At 44.3% G+C, this 25,745-nt stretch overlaps 1 protein-coding gene across 1 annotated transcript in view; it reads right to left on the minus strand.

Annotated features, from left to right (window-relative positions):
* The window catches only part of IRAG2 (inositol 1,4,5-triphosphate receptor associated 2), a 74,405-nt gene that overhangs the window by 36,209 nt on the left and 12,451 nt on the right, over nt 1-25,745 (minus strand). Inside the window, exons 6-17 of the mRNA XM_063134517.1 lie at nt 23,886-24,003; nt 23,398-23,448; nt 22,913-22,990; nt 20,622-20,678; nt 14,341-14,400; nt 14,162-14,226; nt 13,960-14,062; nt 12,586-12,699; nt 9,230-9,331; nt 7,508-7,671; nt 4,252-4,366; nt 293-455 (exon numbers count right to left, since the gene is read on the minus strand). Of these exons, the coding sequence (XP_062990587.1) occupies nt 293-455; nt 4,252-4,366; nt 7,508-7,671; nt 9,230-9,331; nt 12,586-12,699; nt 13,960-14,062; nt 14,162-14,226; nt 14,341-14,400; nt 20,622-20,678; nt 22,913-22,990; nt 23,398-23,448; nt 23,886-24,003 (1,190 nt within the window). The remainder of the gene's footprint in view (nt 1-292; nt 456-4,251; nt 4,367-7,507; nt 7,672-9,229; nt 9,332-12,585; nt 12,700-13,959; nt 14,063-14,161; nt 14,227-14,340; nt 14,401-20,621; nt 20,679-22,912; nt 22,991-23,397; nt 23,449-23,885; nt 24,004-25,745) is intronic.

Genomic DNA, 25,745 nt, shown 5'->3' on the forward strand with positions numbered 1-25,745 from the left:
TTCCTGACTGTTAGAGCAGTACGACAATGGAATCAGTTGCCTGGTGAGATTGTGGCGTCTCCCACACTAGAGGCCTTCAAGAGGCAGCTGGACAACCACCTGTCAGGGATGCTTTAGGGTGGATTCCTGCATTGAGCAGGGGGTTGGACTCGATGGCCTTGTAGGCCCCTTCCAACTCTGCTAATTCTATGATTCTATGATTCTATGAAAAAGAACGCACGCCAGCTGTCCCAACTCAGGGACAGGCTATCTTGTACAGGAGAGAAATAACAAAAGCACCTGCGATACTTACTGCTGTGTTCTTTAACTTTCAGTTCCAGCAGCTGGCACGTTTGTGCTAAATTTAGGTTTATACCCTGGAGGTTTCCTCGCTCGGCGACGCTATCTTCTAGCTTCTTTTGCAAAGTACTTGCTTCCTCGCAGGCTGCGTGAAAGTCGACCTCCCGATCCTTAACCTGAGGGAACAGCGCCAGGTCAAAAAAATATATGCTTCCAGCGGCTCCTTCTGAAGCTCTCTGTGGACTTCTCACCGATGGAACCAAAACACACATCCCCGCTCTTTCCGGAAACTGTCAGCTCCTGGTGCGCTTCTGTATTTCTACATTCGCAGGTTCTTTTCATTTCTCAAGCCAGATGTGTGCGTGCGCGCCAAGCAGTTTCTTTCCTGTGCAAAGCCCTGAAAGCTGCCACCCTCACCCCCACACCATCAGCACTGACTTCCTCTGTAGTCAGACTTTTGCAAGTGGCTGATAAACACATAGGTTCTGCTTTTGTTAACACTGGATGCACTAAGTTAAAGCTACCTAAGTTAAATCCTCAAACCCTTCAGGGATGGAAATAAAGGACCCCATGACCAAAGACAGGGGAGATTCAGTTCTCACTTTAAATGTGGACTTCCCTCCCTTAATTTATTATTTCTTTTTTTGTGGCAAATATATATATATATATATATATATATATATATATATATATATATTAATTATATACCGCTGATCATAATAAAATCTCTCAGCGGTTCACAATATTAAACTGCAACATTAAAAACACCACGTTAAAAAACAGCAGTAAGATATAGCATTAAAACAGGTCGAGTTCCAGTACAAATTAAGGAGCGGTAAAATACAGAGTGGTAAAAGTTTGCACTTTCAAGCCCCTCTGCAAACTGAAACTCAGTCGTCTTCTGAATTATACACTCCTCTGAATTTTGCAACGGCGTCGTCCAATCCAAAAATGCCTGCCAATATGCCGATATTGGGGGAAATAACATCCAAAAATGCATTGTATTAGGACAATCGCTTGCAGAAAATCTGTATATTAGGCAAAATACATACAAAAACGCATGCATTTTGGAAATGTGCACAAAAATGCTTATGAATTTTCATGTGAATTTTTTTTAAAAAAAGATCTCAAAGTTTGACATGAACCAAATTTAAGACTGGAGGAATTCTCAAACTACAAGCCAAACTGAATTGAAGACTAGAAAAATGAGAAAATGAAATGGACAGATTTGTCCATTATTAACTCAGGCTAATAGGCTTGATATAACAATTAAGATCTGGGCAAAGTTACTCAAAGGATTGTCTCCTCCCATATATACTTTCCCAGACCCTAAGATCACCTTCAGAGGCCCTACTCTGGCAGCCGCAACCAAAGGAAGTGATGTGGGTGGCTACTAAAAATAGGGCCTTTTCTGTTTTGGCACCCTGGTTGATGACTACATTATGTCCTTCTCAACACCAGGTCAATACCTTCTTATATTTTAGACTTTCAGTTTCTGTTGTTTTTGAATACATTATTGCATTTTAAACCTTTGCACTGCTGTTAGGTTTTATTTTGTCTCTTATTTTTCATTTCACACCGTAGTTTTAAACTTTTTAATTATGCTTCATCACATTGTGATGTAAACTGTACAGTTACAGTTTTAATTGTTGTGAACCACCCAGAGAGCTTCAGCTATTGGGTGGTATCGAAATGTAATTAATTAATTAAGGGCACAATCAGTTGGAATTGGCGGAGATGGCGAAATTAACGGCGTTAGTAAAAGAAAGAACAATAGCTTCATATATAATGGACTGGAAACCTTTTATTGAATATATAAAAGAACTGCAAAAGGATGATTTATTTGTATGTGGATTTTATATATAACTGGTACTCTTGCATTTGATAAATATACTTGCTTGCTCTTATGAAATCCGGACCTGGTAAACTAGAAATAGGATACTTGCCGTCTGACATGAAGATCGCTTTAAAAGGAATATAGCCTTATGTATTTGTAACCATTTTAGTAGTTGTTTATGTTGTGATGTTGTTTGTATAGTTTGCATTGCTGTTTTACCTTTCCTTATGTGTTCTGTTTATGTGGAAAATTAATAAAAGTATTAATGTTCAAAAAAAATTAAGGGCTTTAGGTAGAAAAAAAAGTCCATGTTTAGATGGGAAAAAAAGCTTTCCCCCCGTCTAAACATGCATAGGATTGCACCCTAAATCACCACCAGAACCCCTACCATCATTGAAGGGTCTACAATTATCAACACATCAAAATATCTCAGCAGCTGCATTTTGTGAAATAAGAGACTGTGTGGACTACATGATCCCAATGGATTTGACCAGACACGCTGGAGTTCGAATCCCGGACTTGAAATGGACAAATCTGTCAGTTTCGGATTTCTTATTTTTCCAACCTTGTGTTCAATTCATCCCAAATTTTGACAATTTTTAAAGACCTTGCATGAAAATTCGCATGCATTTTTGTGGGCATTTCTCCTGATATATGCATTTTTCTATGCTAGTTAGCCCCAAATACACAGTTTCTTGCCAGCAACTGGCCTAATGCAAAGAATTTTTGAAATGTTATTTACATGCACTTTTGTGCTCACGTCCCTCCAACATAAGGCATTTTGCACGAACATTTCAATCAGAGAATTCCATTGCAAAATTGGGAGAAATGAGGCCAATCGATAGCTGAGTTTCAGTTTGTGTATTGGTTCAAAAGTGCCAAACTAGGTAAATTTGCATTCGAATGTGAACCAAACGAATCTCTCCCCCATCGTTACTCAAAGCCAAAATTAGACGAGGTGCTGGTGAACCCACCACTGGATCTGAGTGATGAGGAAGGGCTTTCGCTCAATGCTGGAGGACATACTTTGCATGCAAAAAGACCCAGGTTGAATCTTGGGCATCTCCAGGAAGGCCTCGGGAAAAATCCTGCTTGAACCCTGGTCAGCCACTGCCAGCAGAGGAGACAATATTGAGCTACATCAGGCTTCTCCAAGATGGTGGCTTCCACGTGTTTGGACTGCAACTCCCAGCATGCCTGACCATTGGCCATACTGGCTGGGCCTCAAGGGAGTTGTAGTTTAAAACATCTGGAGGGCACTAGATCAGGGAAGGGGAACCTCTAGCCTGCAGAGGTTCCCCATCTGGCTTGTGGAGCCATCACAGAGTCCTCCTTGGCGGAATCCCAATGTTATCTTCAATCACAGATTAGAGATAACAGCAGGCACTGCTTGGCCTCCACAGTGCTTTCCTCAATGGGGATGGTGGCGTACAGGTAAAGCAATCCCTGGCTGAGTTGACAGCTGAGTTGCCCCTCTAGACCAGATTATTTCAGGGGGTGAGGCCCAAAGCCTTCCCCAACATCCAATCCAGCCCTCTAACCCATTATGCTTTTCTCCATGCAGAGAGGGGCATAGAGCTCTGTCTCTCTCTCTCTTTGCCTGGAGGAAAGGACTTGGCCAGCAGCACTGGTAGGAGCTGCTCTTCCAATCATTGGGTGAGTCATCCCAATTGGAACACCAAGCAACATGCAATGCCAAATGCCCACTGTTATCTCTGATCACTGACTGGAGATATGAGAAGGGATTTCTCCAAGTGGGTGGGACTCAGAGCCCTCAGAGGGCCAGCAGGCCAGAGGGTACCCATCCCTGCTGTAGAGCCAGCAACATTTAAGTAATGGAAAGAGGAAAGAAGGAAAGCCAGACGCATCATGGCCACAGTAAGCACTCTCCCAAGCAAAATTCTTTTGAAGGAGTCAGATCAGAGCTCCTGGAACTATGCGCTTGAAACAGGTCGCAAGTACCCCCATTCAACCTCAATGAATAGAATGGTTCTTGCCCAGTGCTTAGGCCTTCATTTTTGGAGACCCCAAACCAAACAAGAACATCCACTCATGGCCTCCAAAGGCCTATCATCACACCATCCTGCATGCTCCATCTCAAAAAGTGGCACAGTTACACAAAATACAGCACTTACCTTCTTGCTGGCTTCCTCTAGTTGGTTGGTTGCCTCTTGAAGTGCTGACCTCAAGAAGTCGGCTTCTGCCACAGCATCTTCTTTTAGCCGATTGACTGAGGCTAGCTCATTCTGCCTGAGGGATGTTGGGTAAGAGCTTAAGGGCATACAGAGCAGCATTGCTCCAACTCTCAGTTACTTCCTCTTCTAAGTTTACTAGATGGTACACACATGCACACACACCTAGAAACATTGTGAGGTACCATCTCTGGCACCTCCATGTGAAGATCTGGCTTTTATCCTTCAGGACCTATGCCTATCTCCTCGGGCCCAGGCCGCTCATCTAGGGTGGTCATCTATGTACTCCTTTTCAAAAGGCAGACCTCTCTTTAAAGGGCTGTGATAAGAACATAAGAGCCATACTGGATCAGACCACAGATCCATCTACTCCAGCATTCTGCTCACACAGTGGCCATCCAGCCGCCCAGAGGAAACCCACAGGCAAGATGTGAGTGCAACAGCACCCTCCAACCTATGTTCCTCAGCAACTACTGTCACAGGCCTACTGCCCCTGATACTGGAGGTAAGATACAGCCATCAGGACTAGCAGCTATGGATAGCCTCCTCCTCCAGGAATTTATCCAACCCTCTCTTAAAGCCATCATGCGTTATTGAATTCCATAGTTTAACTATGTGCTGTGTGAAGAAATAGTTATAGAATCATAGAATAGCAGAGCTGGAAGGGGCCTACAAGGCCATCGAGTCCAACCCCCTGCTCAATGCAGGAATCCACCCTAAAGCATCCCTGACAGATGCTTGTCCAGCTGCCTCTTGAAGGCCTCTAGTGTGGGAGAGCCCACAACCTCCCTAGGTAACTGATTCCATTGTCACACTGCTCTAACAGTCAGGAAGTTTTTCCTGATGTCCAGCTGGAATCTGGCTTCCTTTAACTTGAGTTAAAGGAAGCTAGATTCCTTTTATCGGTCCTGAAGCTGCCACCAATCAGCTTCATGGAATGACCCCCCTTGGGTTCTAGTATTATGGGAGAGGGAGAAAAAGGTCTCCCTATTCAGTTTCTCCACACCATGCACGATTTTGCACACCTCTATCACGTCTCCCTTTACTCTCCTCTTTTGTAAGCTAAACAGTCACAGCTGTTGCAACCTTTCCTCATAGGGCAGTTGCTCTAGCCCCTTGATCATTTTAGTTACCCTCTTGGAAGGTGACCCCTATGGGAAGGGTGTGTCCAGTCCAAGACCTGGGCAGGATCTACACTACTGCTTATAACAATTTATAAGGGTTATGAGAACTGTTCAGGCCCAGGACACATTACATATACAATTTTCATACCATTTTAAAAGTGTTACATCCTGCTCGGTATAGATTGGCCCCAGTTTAAAAATCAAGAACCATAAAGGAGGCAGAGCTGGGGCCTTGAAGAGCACCTGGACAGCAGACTGAGCAAGGCCCACAGGTCACCTGCCATGCTCTGCTGAGATGTTTTACATTTCTATTAGGGCTGAGCTCCACTCCGCTCGGATAGGCAAATCTGGAGCGGAGCGACCCGATCCGCCTCCGCTAAAGGCAGAGGCGGATCGGGTTGGGGGAGCTACGGATCGAGACGAAGCAGTTCGCCTTGATCCAGAGCTCTGGACGCAGGTAAGTGGGGGGGGGGAAGGGTGCCACCGGCGCTGCCGCAGTCTGTGCAGTGATGGCGGTGGAGCCAGGTAAAGGGGCAGGGGGGAGGGGGGCTTACCTGCCTCCGTCGTCAGCTTCAACTGATGCTGCGGCCTGGTCTTCCGGTTTGAGCCCGTGGCGTCAGTTGAAGCTGGCAATGGAGGCAGGTAAGGGGGGGAGGATGCTCATAGGGACACATGGTCTGAGTATTATAACCCATAAACAGCCTTGTGACAAGTCTTAAGAAGGTATTGCTTTGGGGAAGCCCACATCGATAGTTCTACGCATAGTACTCCGATTGGAAACTCATTAACAATATAAACAACAACACAGATCAGCCAACTGGGAGGAATCCAGGGGCCATTTCTGCATCACCACCCCAGATCACCCCCGTGCAGGGCCGGATTTATGTACAAGCTAAACCAGCTAGAGCTTACGGCCTCATTGTATGAGGCCGCTCGCATTAGATAGAAAGAAAGAAAAAAAACACGTTTACAGCATTGCCACTGGGAAACCATAAACTTCACACAAAATGAAGACCTCTTCTGAAGGGGGAATAGTGTTATGTGGTTGGGGTCAGTCTAAATTATCTCCAGGGGTCCCTTACTCAGTGCCTCAGATCGCAAAGAGATTGAGGATTTCCCCCAATTCTGTTACTCTTGAAGTTACACGACTATCAAATTCTGTTTAATTGTGCAGCCTGTATTTTGCATTTAATTTTTTAAATTATTTGGCGAAGAGGGAAGGGCCTCACTCATGTTATAGCTTAGGGCCAGAGAAAGTTAAAACCTGCCCCTGCCCCCATGGGTCACACTCTGCTGGGCGCACCACAAGGCACTGGGGGAATGAAGGTTTGCAGCAAAAAATCCCTGCCTTCGGAGGTCAAGCAGGCGCCAACGTTGTGTTCGTTCCAGCACCTCCTGAAAACGCTGTTCCAGGAAGCTTTCCCTGAATGATCTCTGAACTCTGTTCTTTTAAAATTGTAATTTTTAATGTGTTTCTATTCTTTTATTTTATTTGCTCACTGCTCCAAAATTCTTGGATGGGGAGCGGTATATAAATATTGTGTATAAATAAGTACAGTTGAGCCTCGTGTGGCGCAGAGCGGTAAAGCAGCAGTTTCTGCAGCTGAAACTCTCCCCACGGCCTGAGTTCGATCCCAGCGGAAGCTGGTTTCAGGCAGCCGGCTCGGGTCGACTCAGCCTTCCATCCTCCCGAGGTCAGTAAAATGAGTACCCAGTTAGCTGGGGGAAAGGTAATCACGGCCGGGGAAGGCAACGGCAAACCACCCCGCTATAAGGCCTGCCAAGAAAACGTCAGCGAAAGCTAGCATCCCTCCAAGAGTCAGTAATGACTCAGTGCTTGCACGAGAGGTTCCTTTCCTTTCCTATAAATAAGTACAATTTGGTGACAAATCACTCTGTAGCACTCTTTAGTGTTAGAACGGTTACATTTAGCTTGTTTTCAAGCTAACTGTGAATCTTTCCATGCTTTGCACAGCTAAAAGTGCCACTTTTTTTTCTTTACCATTTCCCCCCACCTCTGATATGGATAGTTATTAAATATTCCTATACGCACACAAATGAGAGAAGGGGGCTACCTGGACGACAGTGTTTTCTTCAGGTGTAGCTGTTCAGTTCTCATTCTCCTCAGGTTGCCTGCCATTTTAATAACCTCCTTGTCCAAGGATTCTTTCTGAGCTTCTAAGAGATCAAGCTTCTGAATCCAGAGAGTTCTTCTCTTCCCCAGGTCTTCCCGGAGATCCTGTATTGACATTTTAAACCAGGATAAATCACACAATCAGTGTTGAAGTTAGCTAGTTCAAGGGAATTTTGACGGCAGCTAGCCCTTGCAATCTCTAGTCTACAGTGTGGTTTCCTGGGGTTGCTTTCTTTTGCTCCTCCCCTTCCTCCCCCCACCCCTGACCATTACTGGGAGCACATGTGTTTGTTCTCTTGCTCCTGCCAGTGTAATGGAACACAAAATGGACTGAACAAACTCTTTTGAAACTCTATGCTGTACCTGCATTGTATATGCAAAGATATTTGTGAATATATTTTTTTCTAACTTTCAGTGAAGAGTGAGGTCTCTCTCTTTTATTTTTCTAAGATAGCCTGTGTGCATGTGTGACTGTTAAATGTTGGTTATGTTTTTACCTTTTCTTTTTACTCTGCTCATTGCCTTTCTAACAAGAAGCATCATTACTAATTAATCCCATCAATAATTGCTTTCCTTGCTTCGACCAAGATCCTTTTCATCCAGTACTCACTCACTCTCTTTCACACTCTCTCTCTCTCTCTCTCTCTCACACACACACACACACTCATTCAGGAGTGCTCAACTTTTGTTTTGTCAAGAACCATATTTCCTCAGATGTAAGGGCTCTTCACATGAGTGAATAAGGCATGCTCATGACTGGCCACTCACGGAAGTTTGTGGGTCCTTTTGACAACATTGTCAACCTCCTGCACATCTCCCACACCGCCCCCTGGTTATTCCATTCTAAAACACACCCACCCACACACCCTGATCCTTCTGAAATATTGAGGGACTTCCTACCACGTGCAGCCAAAGTTGTGCTACAAAGCACCCGCTAGAGAGTGCTGTCCCATTCAAGACTATGAGCAATGAGAGGAGGGGAAGTATTCAATTATAGACCAGGTGGTTGCCCCTCTCCGCCCATGTAATGCAGCCCATTACAACTGCACAAGAGAAGCAGGAAGCAAAGCACTGGGAAGGCAACATAATTTCACCTTAATCTAAAGAAGTCCATAATCTCAGAGGGAGGGGGGACATGCTGTTGGTAACAGGGACACCCCACACATTTTCTTAAGATCATCTCCATTCTATATTCCCCCCCCTCTCAAAATCTCAAGGAAGAAAGAGAGAAACAGTGTGGAGTAGTGATATTAAGTTCTCTCTCTCTCTCTCTCTCTCTCTCTCTCTCTCTCTCTCTCTCTCTCTCTGGCCTTAGCTAGATCTAAGGTTTATCCCAGGATCATCCCAGGGTCATCCCTGTTCATGTAAACGACACACAGGGGATCCCGGGAGCAGGCAGGGACGAACCCGGGATGATCCTGGGATAAACCTTAGGTCTAGCTAAGGCCTCTCTCTCCCACACCCTGTCCACCCCTCCACCCATTCACCTACACTCTTGCTTTCCTTACAGCACTGGCTGGGTGTGAAGGAATGGGAGATGTATAAAATAAGGCCAACCTCTGAGTTAGCTAGTCATCTGAATCCCATACACAGAAATCAGAAGAAATAGCCTGGTCCTTTCAAAACGGACATCCTAAAAGGCCCAATGCTCAAGTATATTTACCGCCAGCTTCTTCTGATAGGCTTCTCGTGTATTGCTCTCTGAATCCGCTCCCCACAGCTGAGACAGACCTGCTAATTCCTCCACTTGAAAAAATTCTTCTTGCTGTGAAAAACAGGGGGTGGTGGGTGGTGGAGTCAACTTATCACCTTCACCAAGCATCACAGAAGGGACATGAAACCCCCACAGACTCATGGAAATATCTGGAAAGATTTTCAAGGCAACGTGTTTTTTTTTTTTTTTTTTGAAAACTCATTGGAATGCTACTTGGTTACGTCACGCCGTCCAGTTGCTTTACATATTTTGAAAAATGTAATAAAATATTAAATAAAAAAAAACTTTTAGAACTTGAGAAGCACCCAATTTGAAGTGGCCTCAATTCACTCGTGCATGCGCGCATGTCTGGTGCCCTGAGTTGTGAGTGGCGCATGCACACTTAAACGGTCGCTGCTTCCATGCACGTTCTGGGGCAAACAGGAAAGTGTTCGGCCATCTTTGCCTGGAGGTGTGGCTTTTTCTGCAATACGTCTTTCTCCCTGAACCCACAGCCCAGCACTCTGGGCCTTTAAGATCTGCACGACGGGCAGGATTCAACAATTGCAGCGCTATTGCCGTAAGAGATTTAGTAATTGGGTGGGGGGACTATTTAAAAACTTTACACACTGTCCTTCAGTGGAGCTTACAAAAACAAGATAAAACACATAATTAAAAATACCTTTCAAGTACTTTAAAAGGCCTGCGAGGATTAAAAAAAAAATCTTTTTGCCTGGGTGCGAAATGAGACAGTGTTTTCACTGTTAGGGGCAGCTTTCCCCAACCTCAAACGGGGCACCTGATTGCCACCCACCTTACCTCGGATGAAGACTGCACCTGGGGGAGAGGCTCTGAAGATGACCTTTAATGGCTGGGCAGGTTGCCTTGGCAGCCAGTGAAGGCTGGTGGCTCCAATGTCAGTGGGGCGGTGAGTTCATTCTGGATTTCAATCAAAACTGGTCAGAACTTTAAAGTTGCTATCCAAGGGACAAAAGCACCTCACGTAGCTTCTTTGGAGTTCTGACTGAAACCCGGAGCGGATTCACCGCTCCACTGACACTGGAGCCACCAGCCTCCACTGCTGGGAGCAGGTGCTTCTTTAGGTACCTGGCTCCTAACCCATAAAGGACTTTACTAGAACTCCCACCAGCTATACGGCCCTATCTCAGATGGGCAAGGGACAAGGTGGGCCTATAGCTCAGAGGTAGAGCACCTGCTTTGCGTGAGGAAGGTCACAGGTTCTGTCCTCGGCATCTCCAGGTAGCGCTGGAAAAACACCTGCCTCAAACCCTGGAGATCCATTGCTGCCAGTCAGTGTCCACAACACTGAGCTAGATGGGCCAATGGCCTGACTCAGTATAAGGCAGCTTCCTACGTTCCTAAGGGAGACACGGCAACTCTCCTGTTGGAAATCAGCTTTGCACCAAACTCAGCAGGCAAGCCTTTATCTCTCTTCTCTTCTTGTTGCACGTCTATTGTGACCACTCTGGGCATTGACTGTGCCAATTTCTTTTTGTAAGCATGCAAACCCCTAATATTACCCACTCCTGGCATAAATTGTTAAATTAGAGAGCAAAATATCATACTTTGGGCCTGTTCAGATAACATGCTAAGCCATGGTTAGGCCACTAATCCTTTTACAGCAAACGGTTAGTATTTAAACCATGATTATTTATTTATTTATTATTTATTTAGAATATTTATATACCACTCCACATTGAAAAATTTCGGAGCGGTGTACAAGGTAAAATGAAAATAAAAACAGAATAAAAACAGTTAAAACAAAATTTAAAAGAAGCAATAACAGTAATCCAAGGCTGCATGTTAAAGAAAGGCTTCTTGGAATAAAGATGTTTTCAGGAGGCGCCGAAAGGAGTACAAGGTTGGAGCCTGCCTGACCTTGGAGAGGCAGGGAATTCCACAAGAGGGGGGCCACCATGCTGAAGGCTCTTCCCCTGGTGGATTCCAATCGGAGGATGGATCTAGGTGGAACCACCAGGAGCAGGCCCTCGGATGACCTCAGTGACCGGGCAGGTTGGTAAGGGAGAAGCTTCTGCGCTCTCTCAGGTATCCTGGTCCCAAGTTGTTTAGGGCTTTGTACACAAGTACAAGAACCTTAAACCTGGTCCGGTAGCGAATAGGAAGCCAGGGCAGTTCCCTCAACAGAGGAGTTACATCCTGGAAAGGGGCAGCTCCAGACAACAGCCGAGCTGCAGCATTCTGCACTAGCTCCAGCTTCCGGAGCAGCTTCAAGGGCAGCCCCACATAGAGCGCATTGCAGTAATCCAATCTTGAAGTTACCAATGCCTGTACCACCGTGGCCAAGCTATCCCTGTCCAGGAGATGCCGTAGTTGGCGAACCAACCGAAGATGGTAAAAGGCACTCCGAGCTGTGGCGGCTACTTGAGCCTCCAACGATATAAATGGGATTATACAGGTTATGTAGCCACCATTGTTAGGAATGGTTCACATGACACTCTAAGTTATGGTTCACACAACACGCTAAACCATAAGGACCCCATTCAGCCAACACACTAAACCATGATGGTGAAGCACTTTAAGCTAAGCCTTATGGCTTAGCGTGTCGTGTGAACCCTTCCTAATCATGCTCACTAACCTTTTGCTAAAAAAAGGGTTAGTGGCCTAATCATGGTTTAGCATGTTGTCTGAACAGGCCCTCAGTTTAGCTCAAAATGCTTAACTACTGTGGCTAGGCGTGTCATCTGAACAGGGTCAATATAATTCACTCGATATGTTGAGCAAATCCAAGATGGCTATTCCAGAAGGTAAAGAACTTTGCCCCTCTTAGTTAAGACATATCTGATCCCTGTTGACCTCCTTGAACTGTTGTTTTTAAAATGGATAATGTTGTTTTTATACTGTTGTCTTTATGTTTTTGATGGTTTTCAAATTTTGTATACTTTTTTAATGTTTACTGTTTTTAACTTTTGCAAACCGCCCAGAGAGCTTCGGCTATGGGGCAGTATATAAATGTAATAAATAAATAAAATAAAATAAATAAAATAAATATTACTGTCTGGCTTTTAACAGATGAGAACCAATAATGTATTAGCTGGCTTTTGGCCCCAATAGCACCCAGGTGACTAACAATTAAAATGTTAAAACCAATATAAGAACTTTTAAACTGTTTTATAAACGTTAACACCAATTTAAGAACTTTAAAACATCACCAACAGAATAAACACTGATGATAGCTATGAAAAGGGAAGAGAAGACAGGAGAGGAAGCATCTTTCTCTATAGTTTGGAAGCGGGCAAGAAAGGATCCCAAGGTCTATTTCATGCAATATCCCCACACTTTTGTACCAGTTTTTGGATGGTGGTCTTAAACTTTTCTACCACTCGCTCTGGCCCTTGCAGGAGCAGCAAGACCTCCTTGTCCAGTGTCTCATCCAGCAAAGTAACTTCGATTCCAGGGCTCTTCAGAACAAAAGAGAAAAACAGCCACAAGGCACAATTGACTGCAAGCCAAGTACAAACCATTTAAAGGTGAAGACATTTTAACATATTTGAAGAGCCTTCCAAATGTGTTGGACTAGGCATCGTTGGAGATGCAGTTGAGCACATCTGGAGGGCACCAGGTTAGGAAAATCTGGATTAAAACATTTTAGACCAATATGGATGTGCCCCTCACTACGTTCAGTTCCAAGATGCCCATTCCTCTCAAGAGAAAAGTTCTGAAAAACATGCTCATGGCAGAAGGCACCCTAGAGAAACACCGTAAGTGCAGAAAGTGGTTTAAAGAATACAAGATCCAGGGTCCCTGATCCAAGGAGCTTAACAGCACAAGTATAAGAACATAATAAGCACCTTCCTGGATCAGACCAAAGGCCTATCTAGTCTAGCATTCTGTTCCCACAGCGGTCACTCAAGTGGGACATGAACTCTATCACACCCTCCTGCTCATGTTACTCCAAAAACTGGTATTGAGAGCATCCTGCCTCTGATCCTGGAAGTAATATATAGCCATCATAACTAGCCACCATTGGTAGCCTTCTCCTCCATGGATTTGTCTAATCTCATTTCAAAGTCATCCAAATTGATGGCCATCGCTACACTTTGCAGTAGTGCATTCTATCAGCACATGAAGTACTTCCTGTTATCTGTCCTGAATCTCCCACCGTTCAGCTTCACAGGATGATCCTGGTTTCTTGTATAAGACGAGGAGAAAGGATGCTTCAGCACCTTGGATAGCTCCTTTAGATTTCTGACTGAAACCCAGAGCAGATTCAATGCTCCACTGACATCGGAGTCACTGGCGTCCACTGGTAACCACCTTTGCCCAAAGATGGCTACTAGCCCTGATGGTTGAATGTTATCTCCAGTATTGGAGGCAGTAAGCCTGTGTGCACCAGTTCCTGGGGAACATGGGTGGGAGGGTGCTGTTGCACCATGTCCTGCTTGTTCATCCCTGGCGGATGGCTGGTTGGCCACTGTGTGGACAGAGTGCTGGACTACATGGATCCTTGGTCTGATCCAGCATGGCACTTCTTCTGTTCTTCTCCACTTCTGAAGCACACCTAAAGACAGGAACACTGCAAAAGCATGGACCCTCCCGCCCCCATAAAAGAAACCAGCTCTGGAGTAGCAAGAAAAGTTGTGAAAGAAAATACTCCATGAGCACCATCCATTCAATGAAATGATCGCAAGGTTCTTATTTGTGTTTCGAGTTTCTCCCACCTCCAGTTGCTGTTCAGCAAGTTCCAGCTCAGAATGCAGTGAATTGTTCCCTTCAAAGATGCTGCTGTTGAACTTGTACACTAAAGGAAAGTTTATGCCGTTCCTAGCAAGAAACATTTGAAGAGTTAATGCCTTTGGAGCTCAAAAAGAATGGCTATTAAGGGTGCCAAATCTTTCCCCTTTGGAACACAGAAACACTCACGATATCAACTCCTGTTGCATCTGCTGAATATTGTTCACCAATTTATTCTTCTCCACACGCAGAGTCTAGAATTCGCATCCAAAAGAAATCTCTCTTAACGTGGGATCTATGGGCAAGGGACGTGCAGCACTACCTTCCTCCCCCCCACACCGCCCCACCACAATGTATTACAAATGTACCTCTATTACTGACATGTATTCCTTAAGGGTAGACTTCAGTTCCTGGATATCCAAGTCCTTCTGCAAAAGATGGAAGCGTTAGAAGTATAGGACCAAAAGAGCAGCCACCTAGTCCATTTTCGGAAGCTGATCTAACCCACGTACAAAATATTCCTAATCCGCTTGGGCTGAATCATGCCCAGCACATTTAGGCTGCACCTGCCCAGAAAAACGCATGCCTGAAAACTCTCCTTGGTCATGTCATTTAGAAGGTCAAAATCAGTCTGCACAGGTCAAGAGCTACCAGGCACAGAGTTGAGATGGCTGACCAGTCTGTTTATCCTCTTGTGTCACTTTTGTATGTGTACATTCATAAATCCGTTCTGTCTTACTTCTGCATCAACGTATGATCTTTTTTCAGTTCATGAAAATCCACATTTTAGAACACATAAAACACACGCTACTTAATAGTCTTTACTATAGCTGTTTTAATATTGTGTTTTTAATGTTGCATTTAAAAAAAAACCCCACAAAACATGCATTTTGGTACTCAATTTCCTTAAAACACACATCTTTGTGTGCATTTTATCCTCAAATGTGCATTACCGTACTCATTTCAGTGTGCTTTTTTTGAGCAGAGCAAAGTGCGAAAGAAGAACAGCTGTGTTCTGATCCATTTATTAGTCTAAAGTATGAATTGGGTCCATTCGCTTGAAAGTGTGAATGAAATTAAATCCAGGGGGACCTTTAGTACAGAAGCAAACCACTGATACATCTAGAACACCGTGGGCTCATGTACACCAAGCAGGATGTTCCACTATGAAAGCGGTATATAAAAGGCAGGAGCCACACGACTGTTTTATAGTGGTACTGAAGTGCACTGACAACTGTTGCGGCCTATGACACATCTACACCAAGCAGGATATAACACTATGAAAGTGGCATGAAAGCAGTATATCATATGTGGCAATGGGCCCCAACAGTTGTCAGTGCACTTCAATACCGCTATAAAGCAGCAGTGTGGCTCCTGCCCTTTATATACTGCTTTCATAGTGGAATATCCTGCTTGGTGTAGATGAGCTCTGTGTCTCCACCCTCAATGGGAAGAACTTCTCTAAGGTCTCAGGCAAACATCCTATCCAGCCTTGTGACTTGAAATCTTTGGGCAAAAGAAATAAGAATTGGATACATGGGCAAAGCAAAGCATGTGCCCTGCATGTGCTCTTTCAATGCACCGTGGATCAGATTGATTCAGCTGGATCCAAAGGGCTTACTGCTCTGAGAAGTTCAGAAGCAAAGTCACAACCCACAAGTGGCCACAACCCACTTTCGTATCTTCTTCTCAATAAGGAAGACCCAGAAAAAAGGTTTGAATCTAAAGAGAACTTCACTTTATTTCTCTCTTTCCCTTCCTTTTTCCTTCATCCTCCTGGGGGCCTCTAGGCACAAACCTCTTCACAACTCAGAACAAGGAAGTGCACACAACTATTAGAAGACCAACAGTTCTTTGAAAACAGCTTTTGGTATTCAGAGGTAAACTGCTCCTGAACATGAAGGTTCCATTTAGCTATGGCGGTTCGATAGTCTTCCCCAACATATCCTTCACAATGCAGGAAATGTGTTCATTAATACAAGAACCGCAAAGGGAAAAGCAAGCAGGAGGTGGGTGTGGTCATTTGGACGCACCCTAACTTGCGTGTTCAATAAAACGTGTATTGCCACAAAACAGGGTGCAGCAGTAACCTACATTTCTACAGTGATAAGCTTGCTCGTTTCTTCTTTTTCTGTTTATAGAAATGCAAATTTGCTGCAGGCGTTTAGAACAGGAGCAAGGCAAACCTAGGCAAAACAGTCAACTAGAGGAAGGCTTTTGAAAACCGTAGATGTTTGCAAGTCGATTCCTCCATGGACAACTCTGCACAGAAGCTCCCTGCCTTTCCCTGCTCAGCACTTTCCGCAGAAATCCGTAACCAAGACAGAAAAGCAAAATATATAGCTTGCGGTTTCCTGCTGAAACCTGCCCTCTTCCTCCACATGGATCGCACTGCTTGTGCACAGCTCCCAATCCAATTCACAGCACGGGCCAAGCGTAGATGACGTATAGCGTATAAGGGAAGGACCATTAGGAACAGCTTTCGTACTTTCTCTGACCCATTCCCAGGGTTGTGAAAGTGGGGGCAACACTTTCTCCACATTCTCGGGAACTGTGGAGAAACTAAGCAGACTGACATTTTTTTAGCAGAGACTAGCAGTCAGAGGCATCTCTTTCCTCTAACTTTCTTTTCTTTGTTTTTGTTTAATTTTTGGCACTAGCTTCTTTTATTTGCTTTTTATGGACTTCCATCAACGATATATTAAGTGAGTTAAGTATATGGGAGACGTGGGAGGGGGCTTTCTCTGTGGCGGCACCTCACTTGTGGAATGTCCTCCCCTTGGAGGCCTGACTGGCGCTGACACTGGCTTCATTTCAGCGCCAAGTTAAAACATGGCTTTTTTAATCAAAGCCTTCAAGGGCTAAATGTGTGCTATCTCCAGTATCCGAGGCAGTAAGCCTGTGTGCACCAGTTGCTGGGGAACATGGGTGGGAGGGTGCTGTTGCACCATGTCCCGCTTTGTTATTTCCTGGACTAGATGGACCCTTGGTCTGATCCAGCATGACACTTCTTATGTTCTTAAATTCTCCATGGTCACACATATTTTTTAATTGTTTTATTGCTTTTTAAACTTTTCTACCGTTTTAATTTGTTAACGATTTAATACATTTTTAGCTGTGTAAATTATTTATGTTTTTATTGTTCTGATTTTATCTGTACGCCGCCCTGAGATCCCAGTGATAACAGGGTGGGATACAAATGTTTTCATAAATAAATAAAATAAATATTCACATACACACACAGCGCATGGGCCAGTTTGCACAACATGAGAGCCCATTGTGGGTTAATTTACTCCCAAGGAACTGCATCACATGCTGGCCACCATTGTGAATATGCAAACCCTGGCTGGGGATCACTGTGGCTTGCCATGTTGTCCAAACCCAGGCAACATGGGCGATTTGAGAGTTAAGGAAAGGAAAGGAACCTCTCGTGCAAGCACTGAGTCATTACTGACTCTTGGAGGGACGCCAGCTTTCGCTGACATTTTCTTGGCAGGCCTTATAGCGGGGTAGTTTGCCGTTGCCTTCCCTGGCCATTATTACCTTTCCCCCAGCTAACTGGGTACTCATTTTATTGACCTTGGGAGGATGGAAGGCTGAGTCGACCCGAGCCAACTGCCTGAAACCAGCTTCCGCTGGGATCGAACTCAGGCCGTGGTGAGAGTTTCGGCTGCAGTAACTGCTGATTTACCGCTCTCCGACAATCGCCCCAAGATTGTTGTTGAGTTAACTGAAAGTGGAAACAACAAATGCATGGGAGGCAGTGTGATAATAACTTTGATCCCCCCCCCCCGGCAATTCCTGGGTTGTAAATTGAAACTGGAGGCAGCATGCTTGTCATTTCGTGGGCCCCTGGCAACTCCTGGGTTCAACAACCAAGCAACTGGAGCACAACATACAAACTGGGTCGGTTTTTTTCATCGACTGAAGATTCAATGGCCTTGGATGCAACCTTGTCGCCATTTATTCTGTTGATGGCTGTGAGTTTTGCTTTGTCTTTAAGTATTCTGTTTAGCACTTTATAGTTTGGGGTTTGGTTTTGTTTGTTTTTACAAAAGGAAAACACCATCACAAAACAAATGGGAGTTGCCTTAGAAGATACGGTGGACAGGCAGGGTTTAAATCTTTTAAATAGATTTCCCACCCCACCCACCAGAAACTAAAAGACAAATGACGTGTGTTTGATGTGTGTCTGAGATCCTTTCATTCCAAGTGTTATTTATAGCCATTGCTGCAAACACAAAATCCTAGTTAAATGAGATTTGTTTTAATAAATATATTAAATCATCTTCTGCTCCCATCCAAGTACAGCTGAGAGGGAGATTTTGGTATTTCATCAAAATCTGCTCTATTACAAACTTAGCGGGTACCACCCAGAGAGCTTCAGCTATTGGGCGGTATAAAAATATAATAAATAAATAAAAAATAACAGTGCAAGATGTAAATTTCTACTTTAGCTAGCCACACTAAGGGCACAATCTCATGCATGTTTAGACAGAAATAAGTCCTAGAATTCCCAGCATGCTTGGCTTGGGGATGCTGGGGATGGTAGGACTCATTTCTGTCTAAACATGCATAATACTGCACCCTAAGTGGCTTTGGATAAGCTGCAGGTTCATATACTTAGGAAAGATTGCTCAACAGCCAGAACTTGTCCTCATGGCTAGTTGCTAGCACAACCTTTTTAAAATGAAGGACCCAAAATCTTTTTCTGGGCAATTACCCTACTTTCTTTATACACACATTAAGAGGGTGTGGTGTGAGGGGGCACTCCATACATGGGTAAAGGAACTAATATTACCTTTTTGTTCATGCTTTATGTCAGAGCTCCATCAGACGAGCGTTTTATTGCACGCTCGTTACTGGGCACTCACGGATTTTCGCGGGTCCTTCTCATGACGTTGTCTGCCTTCTGAGCACCTCCTGCCCCTTCTAGCCTTTTTCACGTGACAAAAAACCCACCCAAGTAAGTCCGACTTATTTTTAAAGACAGAAGTTACCGCTTTCCCCTGCTGTGTGCAGGAGGAGCAGCGGGATCAAAACGGCCCTCCTAATGGGCCACGTGCATGTTGTTTATTTCCTCTTTCGGAAGAGGAAGTAATGAGGGACAAATGCACGGGTGGAGAAACGACGGTAAGTAAACACGATTTCCCTCTGTGTGATGATGCTTTCAGATAGGAAAGCATAGCATTCATAGGCCTAGTGCCTCTGGCCAAGGCACCAGAATTCTCAAAGGCATAAAAATGCCAATTTTAGCACACCTTTGTTAAAATGGGGCAGGTGGTGGCAACAAGTTGGGATAATCCTGTTTCTGAGAACTGGTAACCCTGATCAAAGTCAATCTGGAACATCAACAGCAACTTTTGGGAAGTCTGTGCCACACAGAGGCCTTTTGTTTCTCAGTGGAATCACACCACCTACAGTTCACATTCAGCTAATGCAGAATGGTTGGAAGAAAATATTGGGTTTTAGGGAGCTTTACGAACCATGGTCTCTCCAGAGATCTCACTGGCTTGGGCTTTTTTCTTTTTCTTTTTTGGTGAGTGTGTGTGTGTGTGTGTGGGAAAAGGGAGAGAACCACATTTCCACCTGTAAAGTAACTCTGTTAAAATGCTAGCCAGCAACCTCCATTCTGCAACTGTTAAATCATTCCTCCTCTTCCAAAGTGCTTTGATTGCATCAACATAACCCTGTTGGGTATGATTTTCTCACTCCTTTTTACCTAAAGGAAACTGAGACAGAGAGGCTGTCTTCATGGCACCAGGTTGGCACCACCTCCCTCCGAAACCCCACGGTTTTCCTCTGCTGGGGTGGTGTCGGGTAATCCCAATGCCGAGGAGGGCGCGCAGGGCTTCCTATGGCCATCCAGGCACCAGAACCACTACCTCCCCTCTTCCTGGTGGAAGATGACCAATCGCTGGTCACCACCCACCAGGGACCACCCCTGGATTGCCCCACAAGCAATGTCAGATGGCGGAAGAGCCATGCTGATGTTGCTCCGATTGAAAAAGTCGGGTTAAGTACTGAAGCGGTACAGATCTGCAGCCACCGTGGGGCTTTCCCCCACGTATAACAGCCTCAAAGTCAGAGAGAGAGAGAGAGAGAGTTTTGACATACAGTCACTCTGTTCCATCTTGGGCCAAGGTGGGACCTAGACACAACTCTTGCAGATCACAGCCAAAGCTACACCATACTATTTATGGCCAGGGACACCATTTCAGACAATAGGAAGAAGTGCAGCGTTCGGCCGCTCTTTATGCAGAACCCATCTGTAGGCCACACTTGGCATTCCTGAAGTGTGATCATACATGGTCTGGATCATGGAGGAAAGGGATGTTATTCCCCTCGGCTCTCTCTGCACTTTCAGCCCCAAACTCCTCCCTAGCTGCTTACACCCCAGCAGTTTTCCAGAACTGTGTTGGAAAGTAACCCAAGTTTGGAGAAGAGTTTCAAAGGAAGCACCTAGCAGATGAAGAGAAGCACCTATACCTTTGCCCTGGTTCAATGTGTCCCCCCACATGCAAACACAATCATAAACCCATATTGCCCCAGCCACTGTAGAAATTTGTAAAACATTTGTTCTCACCTTCAGCCTGATAAAGATTTGCCTTAATGAGAATGTTTCTGACAGTCCAGAAAAGCCACTAACCTTAAGGAGGGATGTGTCTTTATTCCCCAACATGTTCTCATATAGGTGCACTTGCATCTGTGATGGGAGAACAAACAACAACGAAGAGGTGTTTCCTACCTTGGCCAACACCAGCCACATCTAAAGGAATCATAGAATAGTAGAGTTGGAAGGGGCCTATAAGGCCATCACGTCCAACCGCCTGCTCAATGCAGGAATCCACCTTAAAGCATCCCTGACAGATGGTTGTCCAGCTGCCTCTTGAATACGTCTAGTGTGGGAGAGCCCACCACCTCCCTAGGTAATCGGTTCCATTGTCATACTGCTCTAACAGTCAGGAGGTTTTTCCTGATGTCCAGCCAGAATTTGGCTTCCTGTAACTTGAGCCCGTTATTCCATGTTCTGCACTTTGGGATGATTGAGAAGAGATCCTCACCAATGAACAGCTGCCAAGCCGGCAACAACAAGAATATACTCCCCATGGCAAAAGAAGGAGTTGTTAGAGGAGGCGTCAAGGGCTCCAGTCCCTCACGCCGAGTGGGAGAGCTGGAACAAGTTATTTCCCACATTCCCAAGTTTATCTCAAAAGTTAGCCTCTCTGAATTTTGAAAGACTTGAATTAAGAAATCTCAAGACGACCACTAACAAATGGCCATTGATAATCAGCTATCAACTGTCAGACAGTAAATTCTGTAATCAAATATTCTAGGGTGTCTGATCTCAAGGTCTTCTCTGACATGGCACCAAGGAAGTCCACCTGGCATTAGCATTGCTTGCTTTTCAACAAGAGATGAAGGGATTCCTTCAGCAGTTTCCCCATCACCACCCCATTATTCCTTTTTAAATTATTTATCCAATTGCTGCAATTTTTATTCTGATTTTGATTTTTTATAACATTGTTATATTGTATTGTTATTATGTTATATTGTATTGTTATATTGTATTATTATTATTATTATTATTATTATTATTATTATTATTATTATTATTTCATTTCTTTTATTATATTGCCCCATAGCCAAACCAATCTGGGCAGTTCACAAAAATTAAAAACCATTTAAATACATTATACATAGTATAAAACCATTTACATAAAACATATAAACAGCACACACACAGAGACATATCTATTATTATTATTAATATCAGCAGCAGTGCACACACAGAGACATATATCTATTATTATTATCAGCAGCACACACTGCGATATCTACCTATTATCATCATCATCATCAATTTAAAAAACACAAATATTCATACAATCAGAATATTTTACATCACAATTGACAAAGAAGAACTTTGAGAACAGCTCTAGTTGAAAGACCTCGATGAACTCATGGGCATTTTCACTCATTTCTTTCCAAAGTATATATGTTTGGTGTTGTGGTACAACATTGCCAAACCTTATAAGGTTTACATTTATGATTCAGACCCATTAAATTTGGCACACCTGATCTTAAAAACAGCACTTACAGTTGAAGTTTATTTAAGATTTCATTAGGAAAGCGCATCTTAAGAGCCGCAATGTAAAAATAAAACATGATTTTGGAGTATCACAGGTTTATGCATGATACATTTTGAGCTGTGACCCCACAACAACCATGCAGATGTTTAGACGCTAGCATGGACACATCCCCTTAATCCAGGGGTTCCCCTTGGATCCCCAGATTTTGGACTACACCCCCATCACAATTCAGCATGCTCTTCGCTCCTCTGATGCCATGTTTCTCGCCTGCCCAAGGGTCTCTACTTCCCTTGCTCGGCTTCGTCCATTTTCTTCTGCTGCCCCTTATGCCTGGAACGCTCTTCCAGAACATTTGAGAACTACAAGTTCAATCACAGCTTTTAAAGCTCAGCTAAAAACTTTTCTTTTTCCTAAAGCTTTTAAAACTTGATTTTGTTCTGACTTTATACTGTTAGTTCTACCCTACCCAGTGCCTGTTTACCCTACCCTGTGCCTGTTTGCTTTCTCTTCCCCTCCTTATTGTTTTATCATGGTTTTATTAGAATGTAAGCCTATGCGGCAGGGTCTCACTATTTACTGTTTTATTCTGTACAACACCATGTACATTGATGGTGCTATATAAATAAATAATAATAATAATAATAATAATAATAATAATAATAATAATGGGATTTGTAGTCCAATAGCATCTGGGGACTCACGTTAGGGAACCACTGCCTTAATCCTTGGTAGGGAGACTAGGCCTGCTTCTGCGTTGACTATGCGTGTTCAGAGATACATTGGTTTTCAAAGCACTGCATTGTATCCTTCCTTTACCACACTGAAGCAAGACGGGGAAGCCACTTACTTTGAGATCAGCCATATTACTGGACAACTCTGCTATCTTCTTCTGGAGGCCATCTGAATCCAGAGCATTCCCAATGTTCTGGATTAAAGCACATGCTATTTATTAAGCACAGCAAAATGTAAAAACACAAGAAGAGCCCTGCTGGATCAGACCATGGGTCCATTTGGTCCAGCACTCTGTTCACACAATGGCCAACCATCTGTTGATGGGAGACCCACAAGCAGGATGTGAGTACAACTGCACCTTCCCACCCATGTTCCCCAGCAACTGGTGTACATAGGCTTACTGCCTCATGTGGACGTAGCACATAAGTCATCAGGACTAGTAGCCACTGATAGCCTACTCCTCTAGGAATTTATCCAGCCCCCTTTTAAAGCCATCCAAATTGGTGGCCATCACTATGTCTTGTGGTAGCGAACTAGCAAACCTGGTCTCCAGATAAACCTGGCCGCAGACAATTGAAACACAATTAATTACACAAGTACCTCTTCTTGGAGAGATGAGATTTTGAGAATGAGGGACTGGTTCTCTTTTTCCTGATGAAAAAAGGAATGGTGATGGTGGGGGAGATTGTTTGAAGAGACAAAGCCAGCAAACACAAAGCTACTTAGGATCTATGTACACAAATACCACAGGATTATCAACTTCTTTATTTGTTGTTGGGTGTAATGAAAAACTGGGAGGGATCATGGAATGGAGCATATTGTATGCTGGCAGCACCTGGTTTTATCTCTTCTTCATCACAACAGTCAAAGCTGCAGGAGTCCTGCCCAGAGTGAGCAGATACAAAAAAGGGTAGGGCTCCTGCAGCTTTAACTGCTGGGATGGAGAGGGAATTTCACCAGGTGCTGCATGTATACAAATGACACCTGCTGAAATTCCCTTTTCTATACCACTGCTAAAGATACAGGAGCCCGGTCCTCCTTTTCATATGGTCACCCTACAGTTGCTGGAATGGTTAGAGTCCACCTACCAGCTGTTTATTCTGGGCTGCCATCTTCAGCCTTTTTTCTTCGGCAGTACTGAGGTTATTCTTCGATTCTTCCAATTCCTCTTTTAAAGTTTTCACCTGAGCCACAGACTGCTGGAAACTGAAGAGAGCCAAAGCCACACCGCCAGCAGTGTTATGAGCAACACCAGGTTGTGTCATTTTGAAAACAAATGAAATGACAGGATTATTTAGACTGCCAGGATCTCAATTTATTTATTTATTTATTTATTTACTCATTCATTCATTTATTTTATTACATTTATATACCGCCCCACAGCCGAAGCTCTCTGGGCGGTTTCAATCAAGCCCTCCGGAGTTATCCAGATGGGGACACACCTTCCCCGCCCCAACCATCAATCGTTTGCTGATTTCCTGACTTCTGTGCAGATTTTTTTCCCCATTCTAAAATGTTGAAATGCCTCTCCTTAGGCTTAATTGCCAAGAGGAAGAATCTTACACTAGAATAAGTTGCTCTTTTTGGTAATTGTGGTTCTCTGCCTTTTGCCTTTGGCTCAGCCCACAACTGGAATGCAACCCCAAAAGCTTCTTCAAAAAGGAATTTGCTCCTCAGGCTGAAAGAGGTTCTTCATTCCTGATTTAGAGTAGCTGCATCAAGTCTGGCAGGAGGAAGTCAAGACACACAGATATTCCTCTCCTTGCTGCTTCAATGTGATTGTAGATCTGGTTACCAGAATTCATTGTTGCATCGGTCTACATTTCCAACAAGCACAACAGCACATGTTCAATCAGCAGTGTATGCACGCACCCACACCCACATCTGTATGCCTAAATGGAGACAGAGCACAACCTATCAGCACCCAAGGCAGACTGCTAGAGCAGGTATAGCTCAGTGTAGAGCATAGTCTTTAAGATCAGATGAACCTTGCTAGATCAGACCAAAGGTCTACCTAGTCCAGCACCCTGTTTCCACCACAGTGGCCAGACAGATGCCCTGAGGATGCCCACAAGTCATTCAAAAAAGCAATAGCTCTCTCGTGATGTTGTGCCCAGTGACTGGTAATTCAGAAGCATGCTGCTTCTGAGCCTGGAGGTAGCATATATCCATCTTTTCTAGTAGGCAAATCCACCATGAATTTGTCTGCAAACAGTGGAAGCTGGTGGCTCCAATTTCACTCTAGCTGTGAATCCATTCTGGGCTTGTCAGAACCACTCTAAAGGAACTATCCAAGAGGCTGAAATGTAGCAAACTGAGGCTACATTTCAGCACTTTGGACAGCTCCTTTAGAATTCTGGCTGGTTTTGACTGAAACCCCCAAATGGATTCACAGCCCCACTGAAATCAGAGCCACCAGCCTCCACTGGATCCCAGATTCCCAAGCTGAAAGGAGCTGTGAGCAGACCTCTTCTCTGAAACCTTGGGCAGCCACGGCCAGCAGAAGAAGGCAATACTAGGTTAGATGGACCAACGGCTAGACATTAAGGCCGCTTCATACACTTGCCCATCCGATCAAACCAATTTTGTGTTTCTTCCCACTACGTTTCCATTTCCAACACAGGTTCTTGTAAATCAGGAACGCTGAACTTCTTTCAGTCTGAGAGCAAAATTCAATTTTGGAGAAGCAACTGGGCGGGACGAAAGGCAAAAGAGGGTGGGGCTAGGGTATGCCATGTTGTAGGTGTGGTAACTTGGCATGGCCCCATCCTAGCTCCCATGGTGAGTTTCACCGCTACTTATGATGCATAAATAGGGTTAAATTCATGGATGATTCTATCAATGGTGTCTGTTCATGATAGCTATGAAACATCTATGCTCAGAGGCCAAATGGGAGCCAGCGTGGTGTAGTGGCTGGAGTGTCAGACTGGGAGTCAGGAGTTCCGGGT

This window comes from Elgaria multicarinata, chromosome 9, assembly GCF_023053635.1.
Source record: "Elgaria multicarinata webbii isolate HBS135686 ecotype San Diego chromosome 9, rElgMul1.1.pri, whole genome shotgun sequence".
NCBI classification, from domain to species: domain Eukaryota; kingdom Metazoa; phylum Chordata; class Lepidosauria; order Squamata; family Anguidae; genus Elgaria; species Elgaria multicarinata.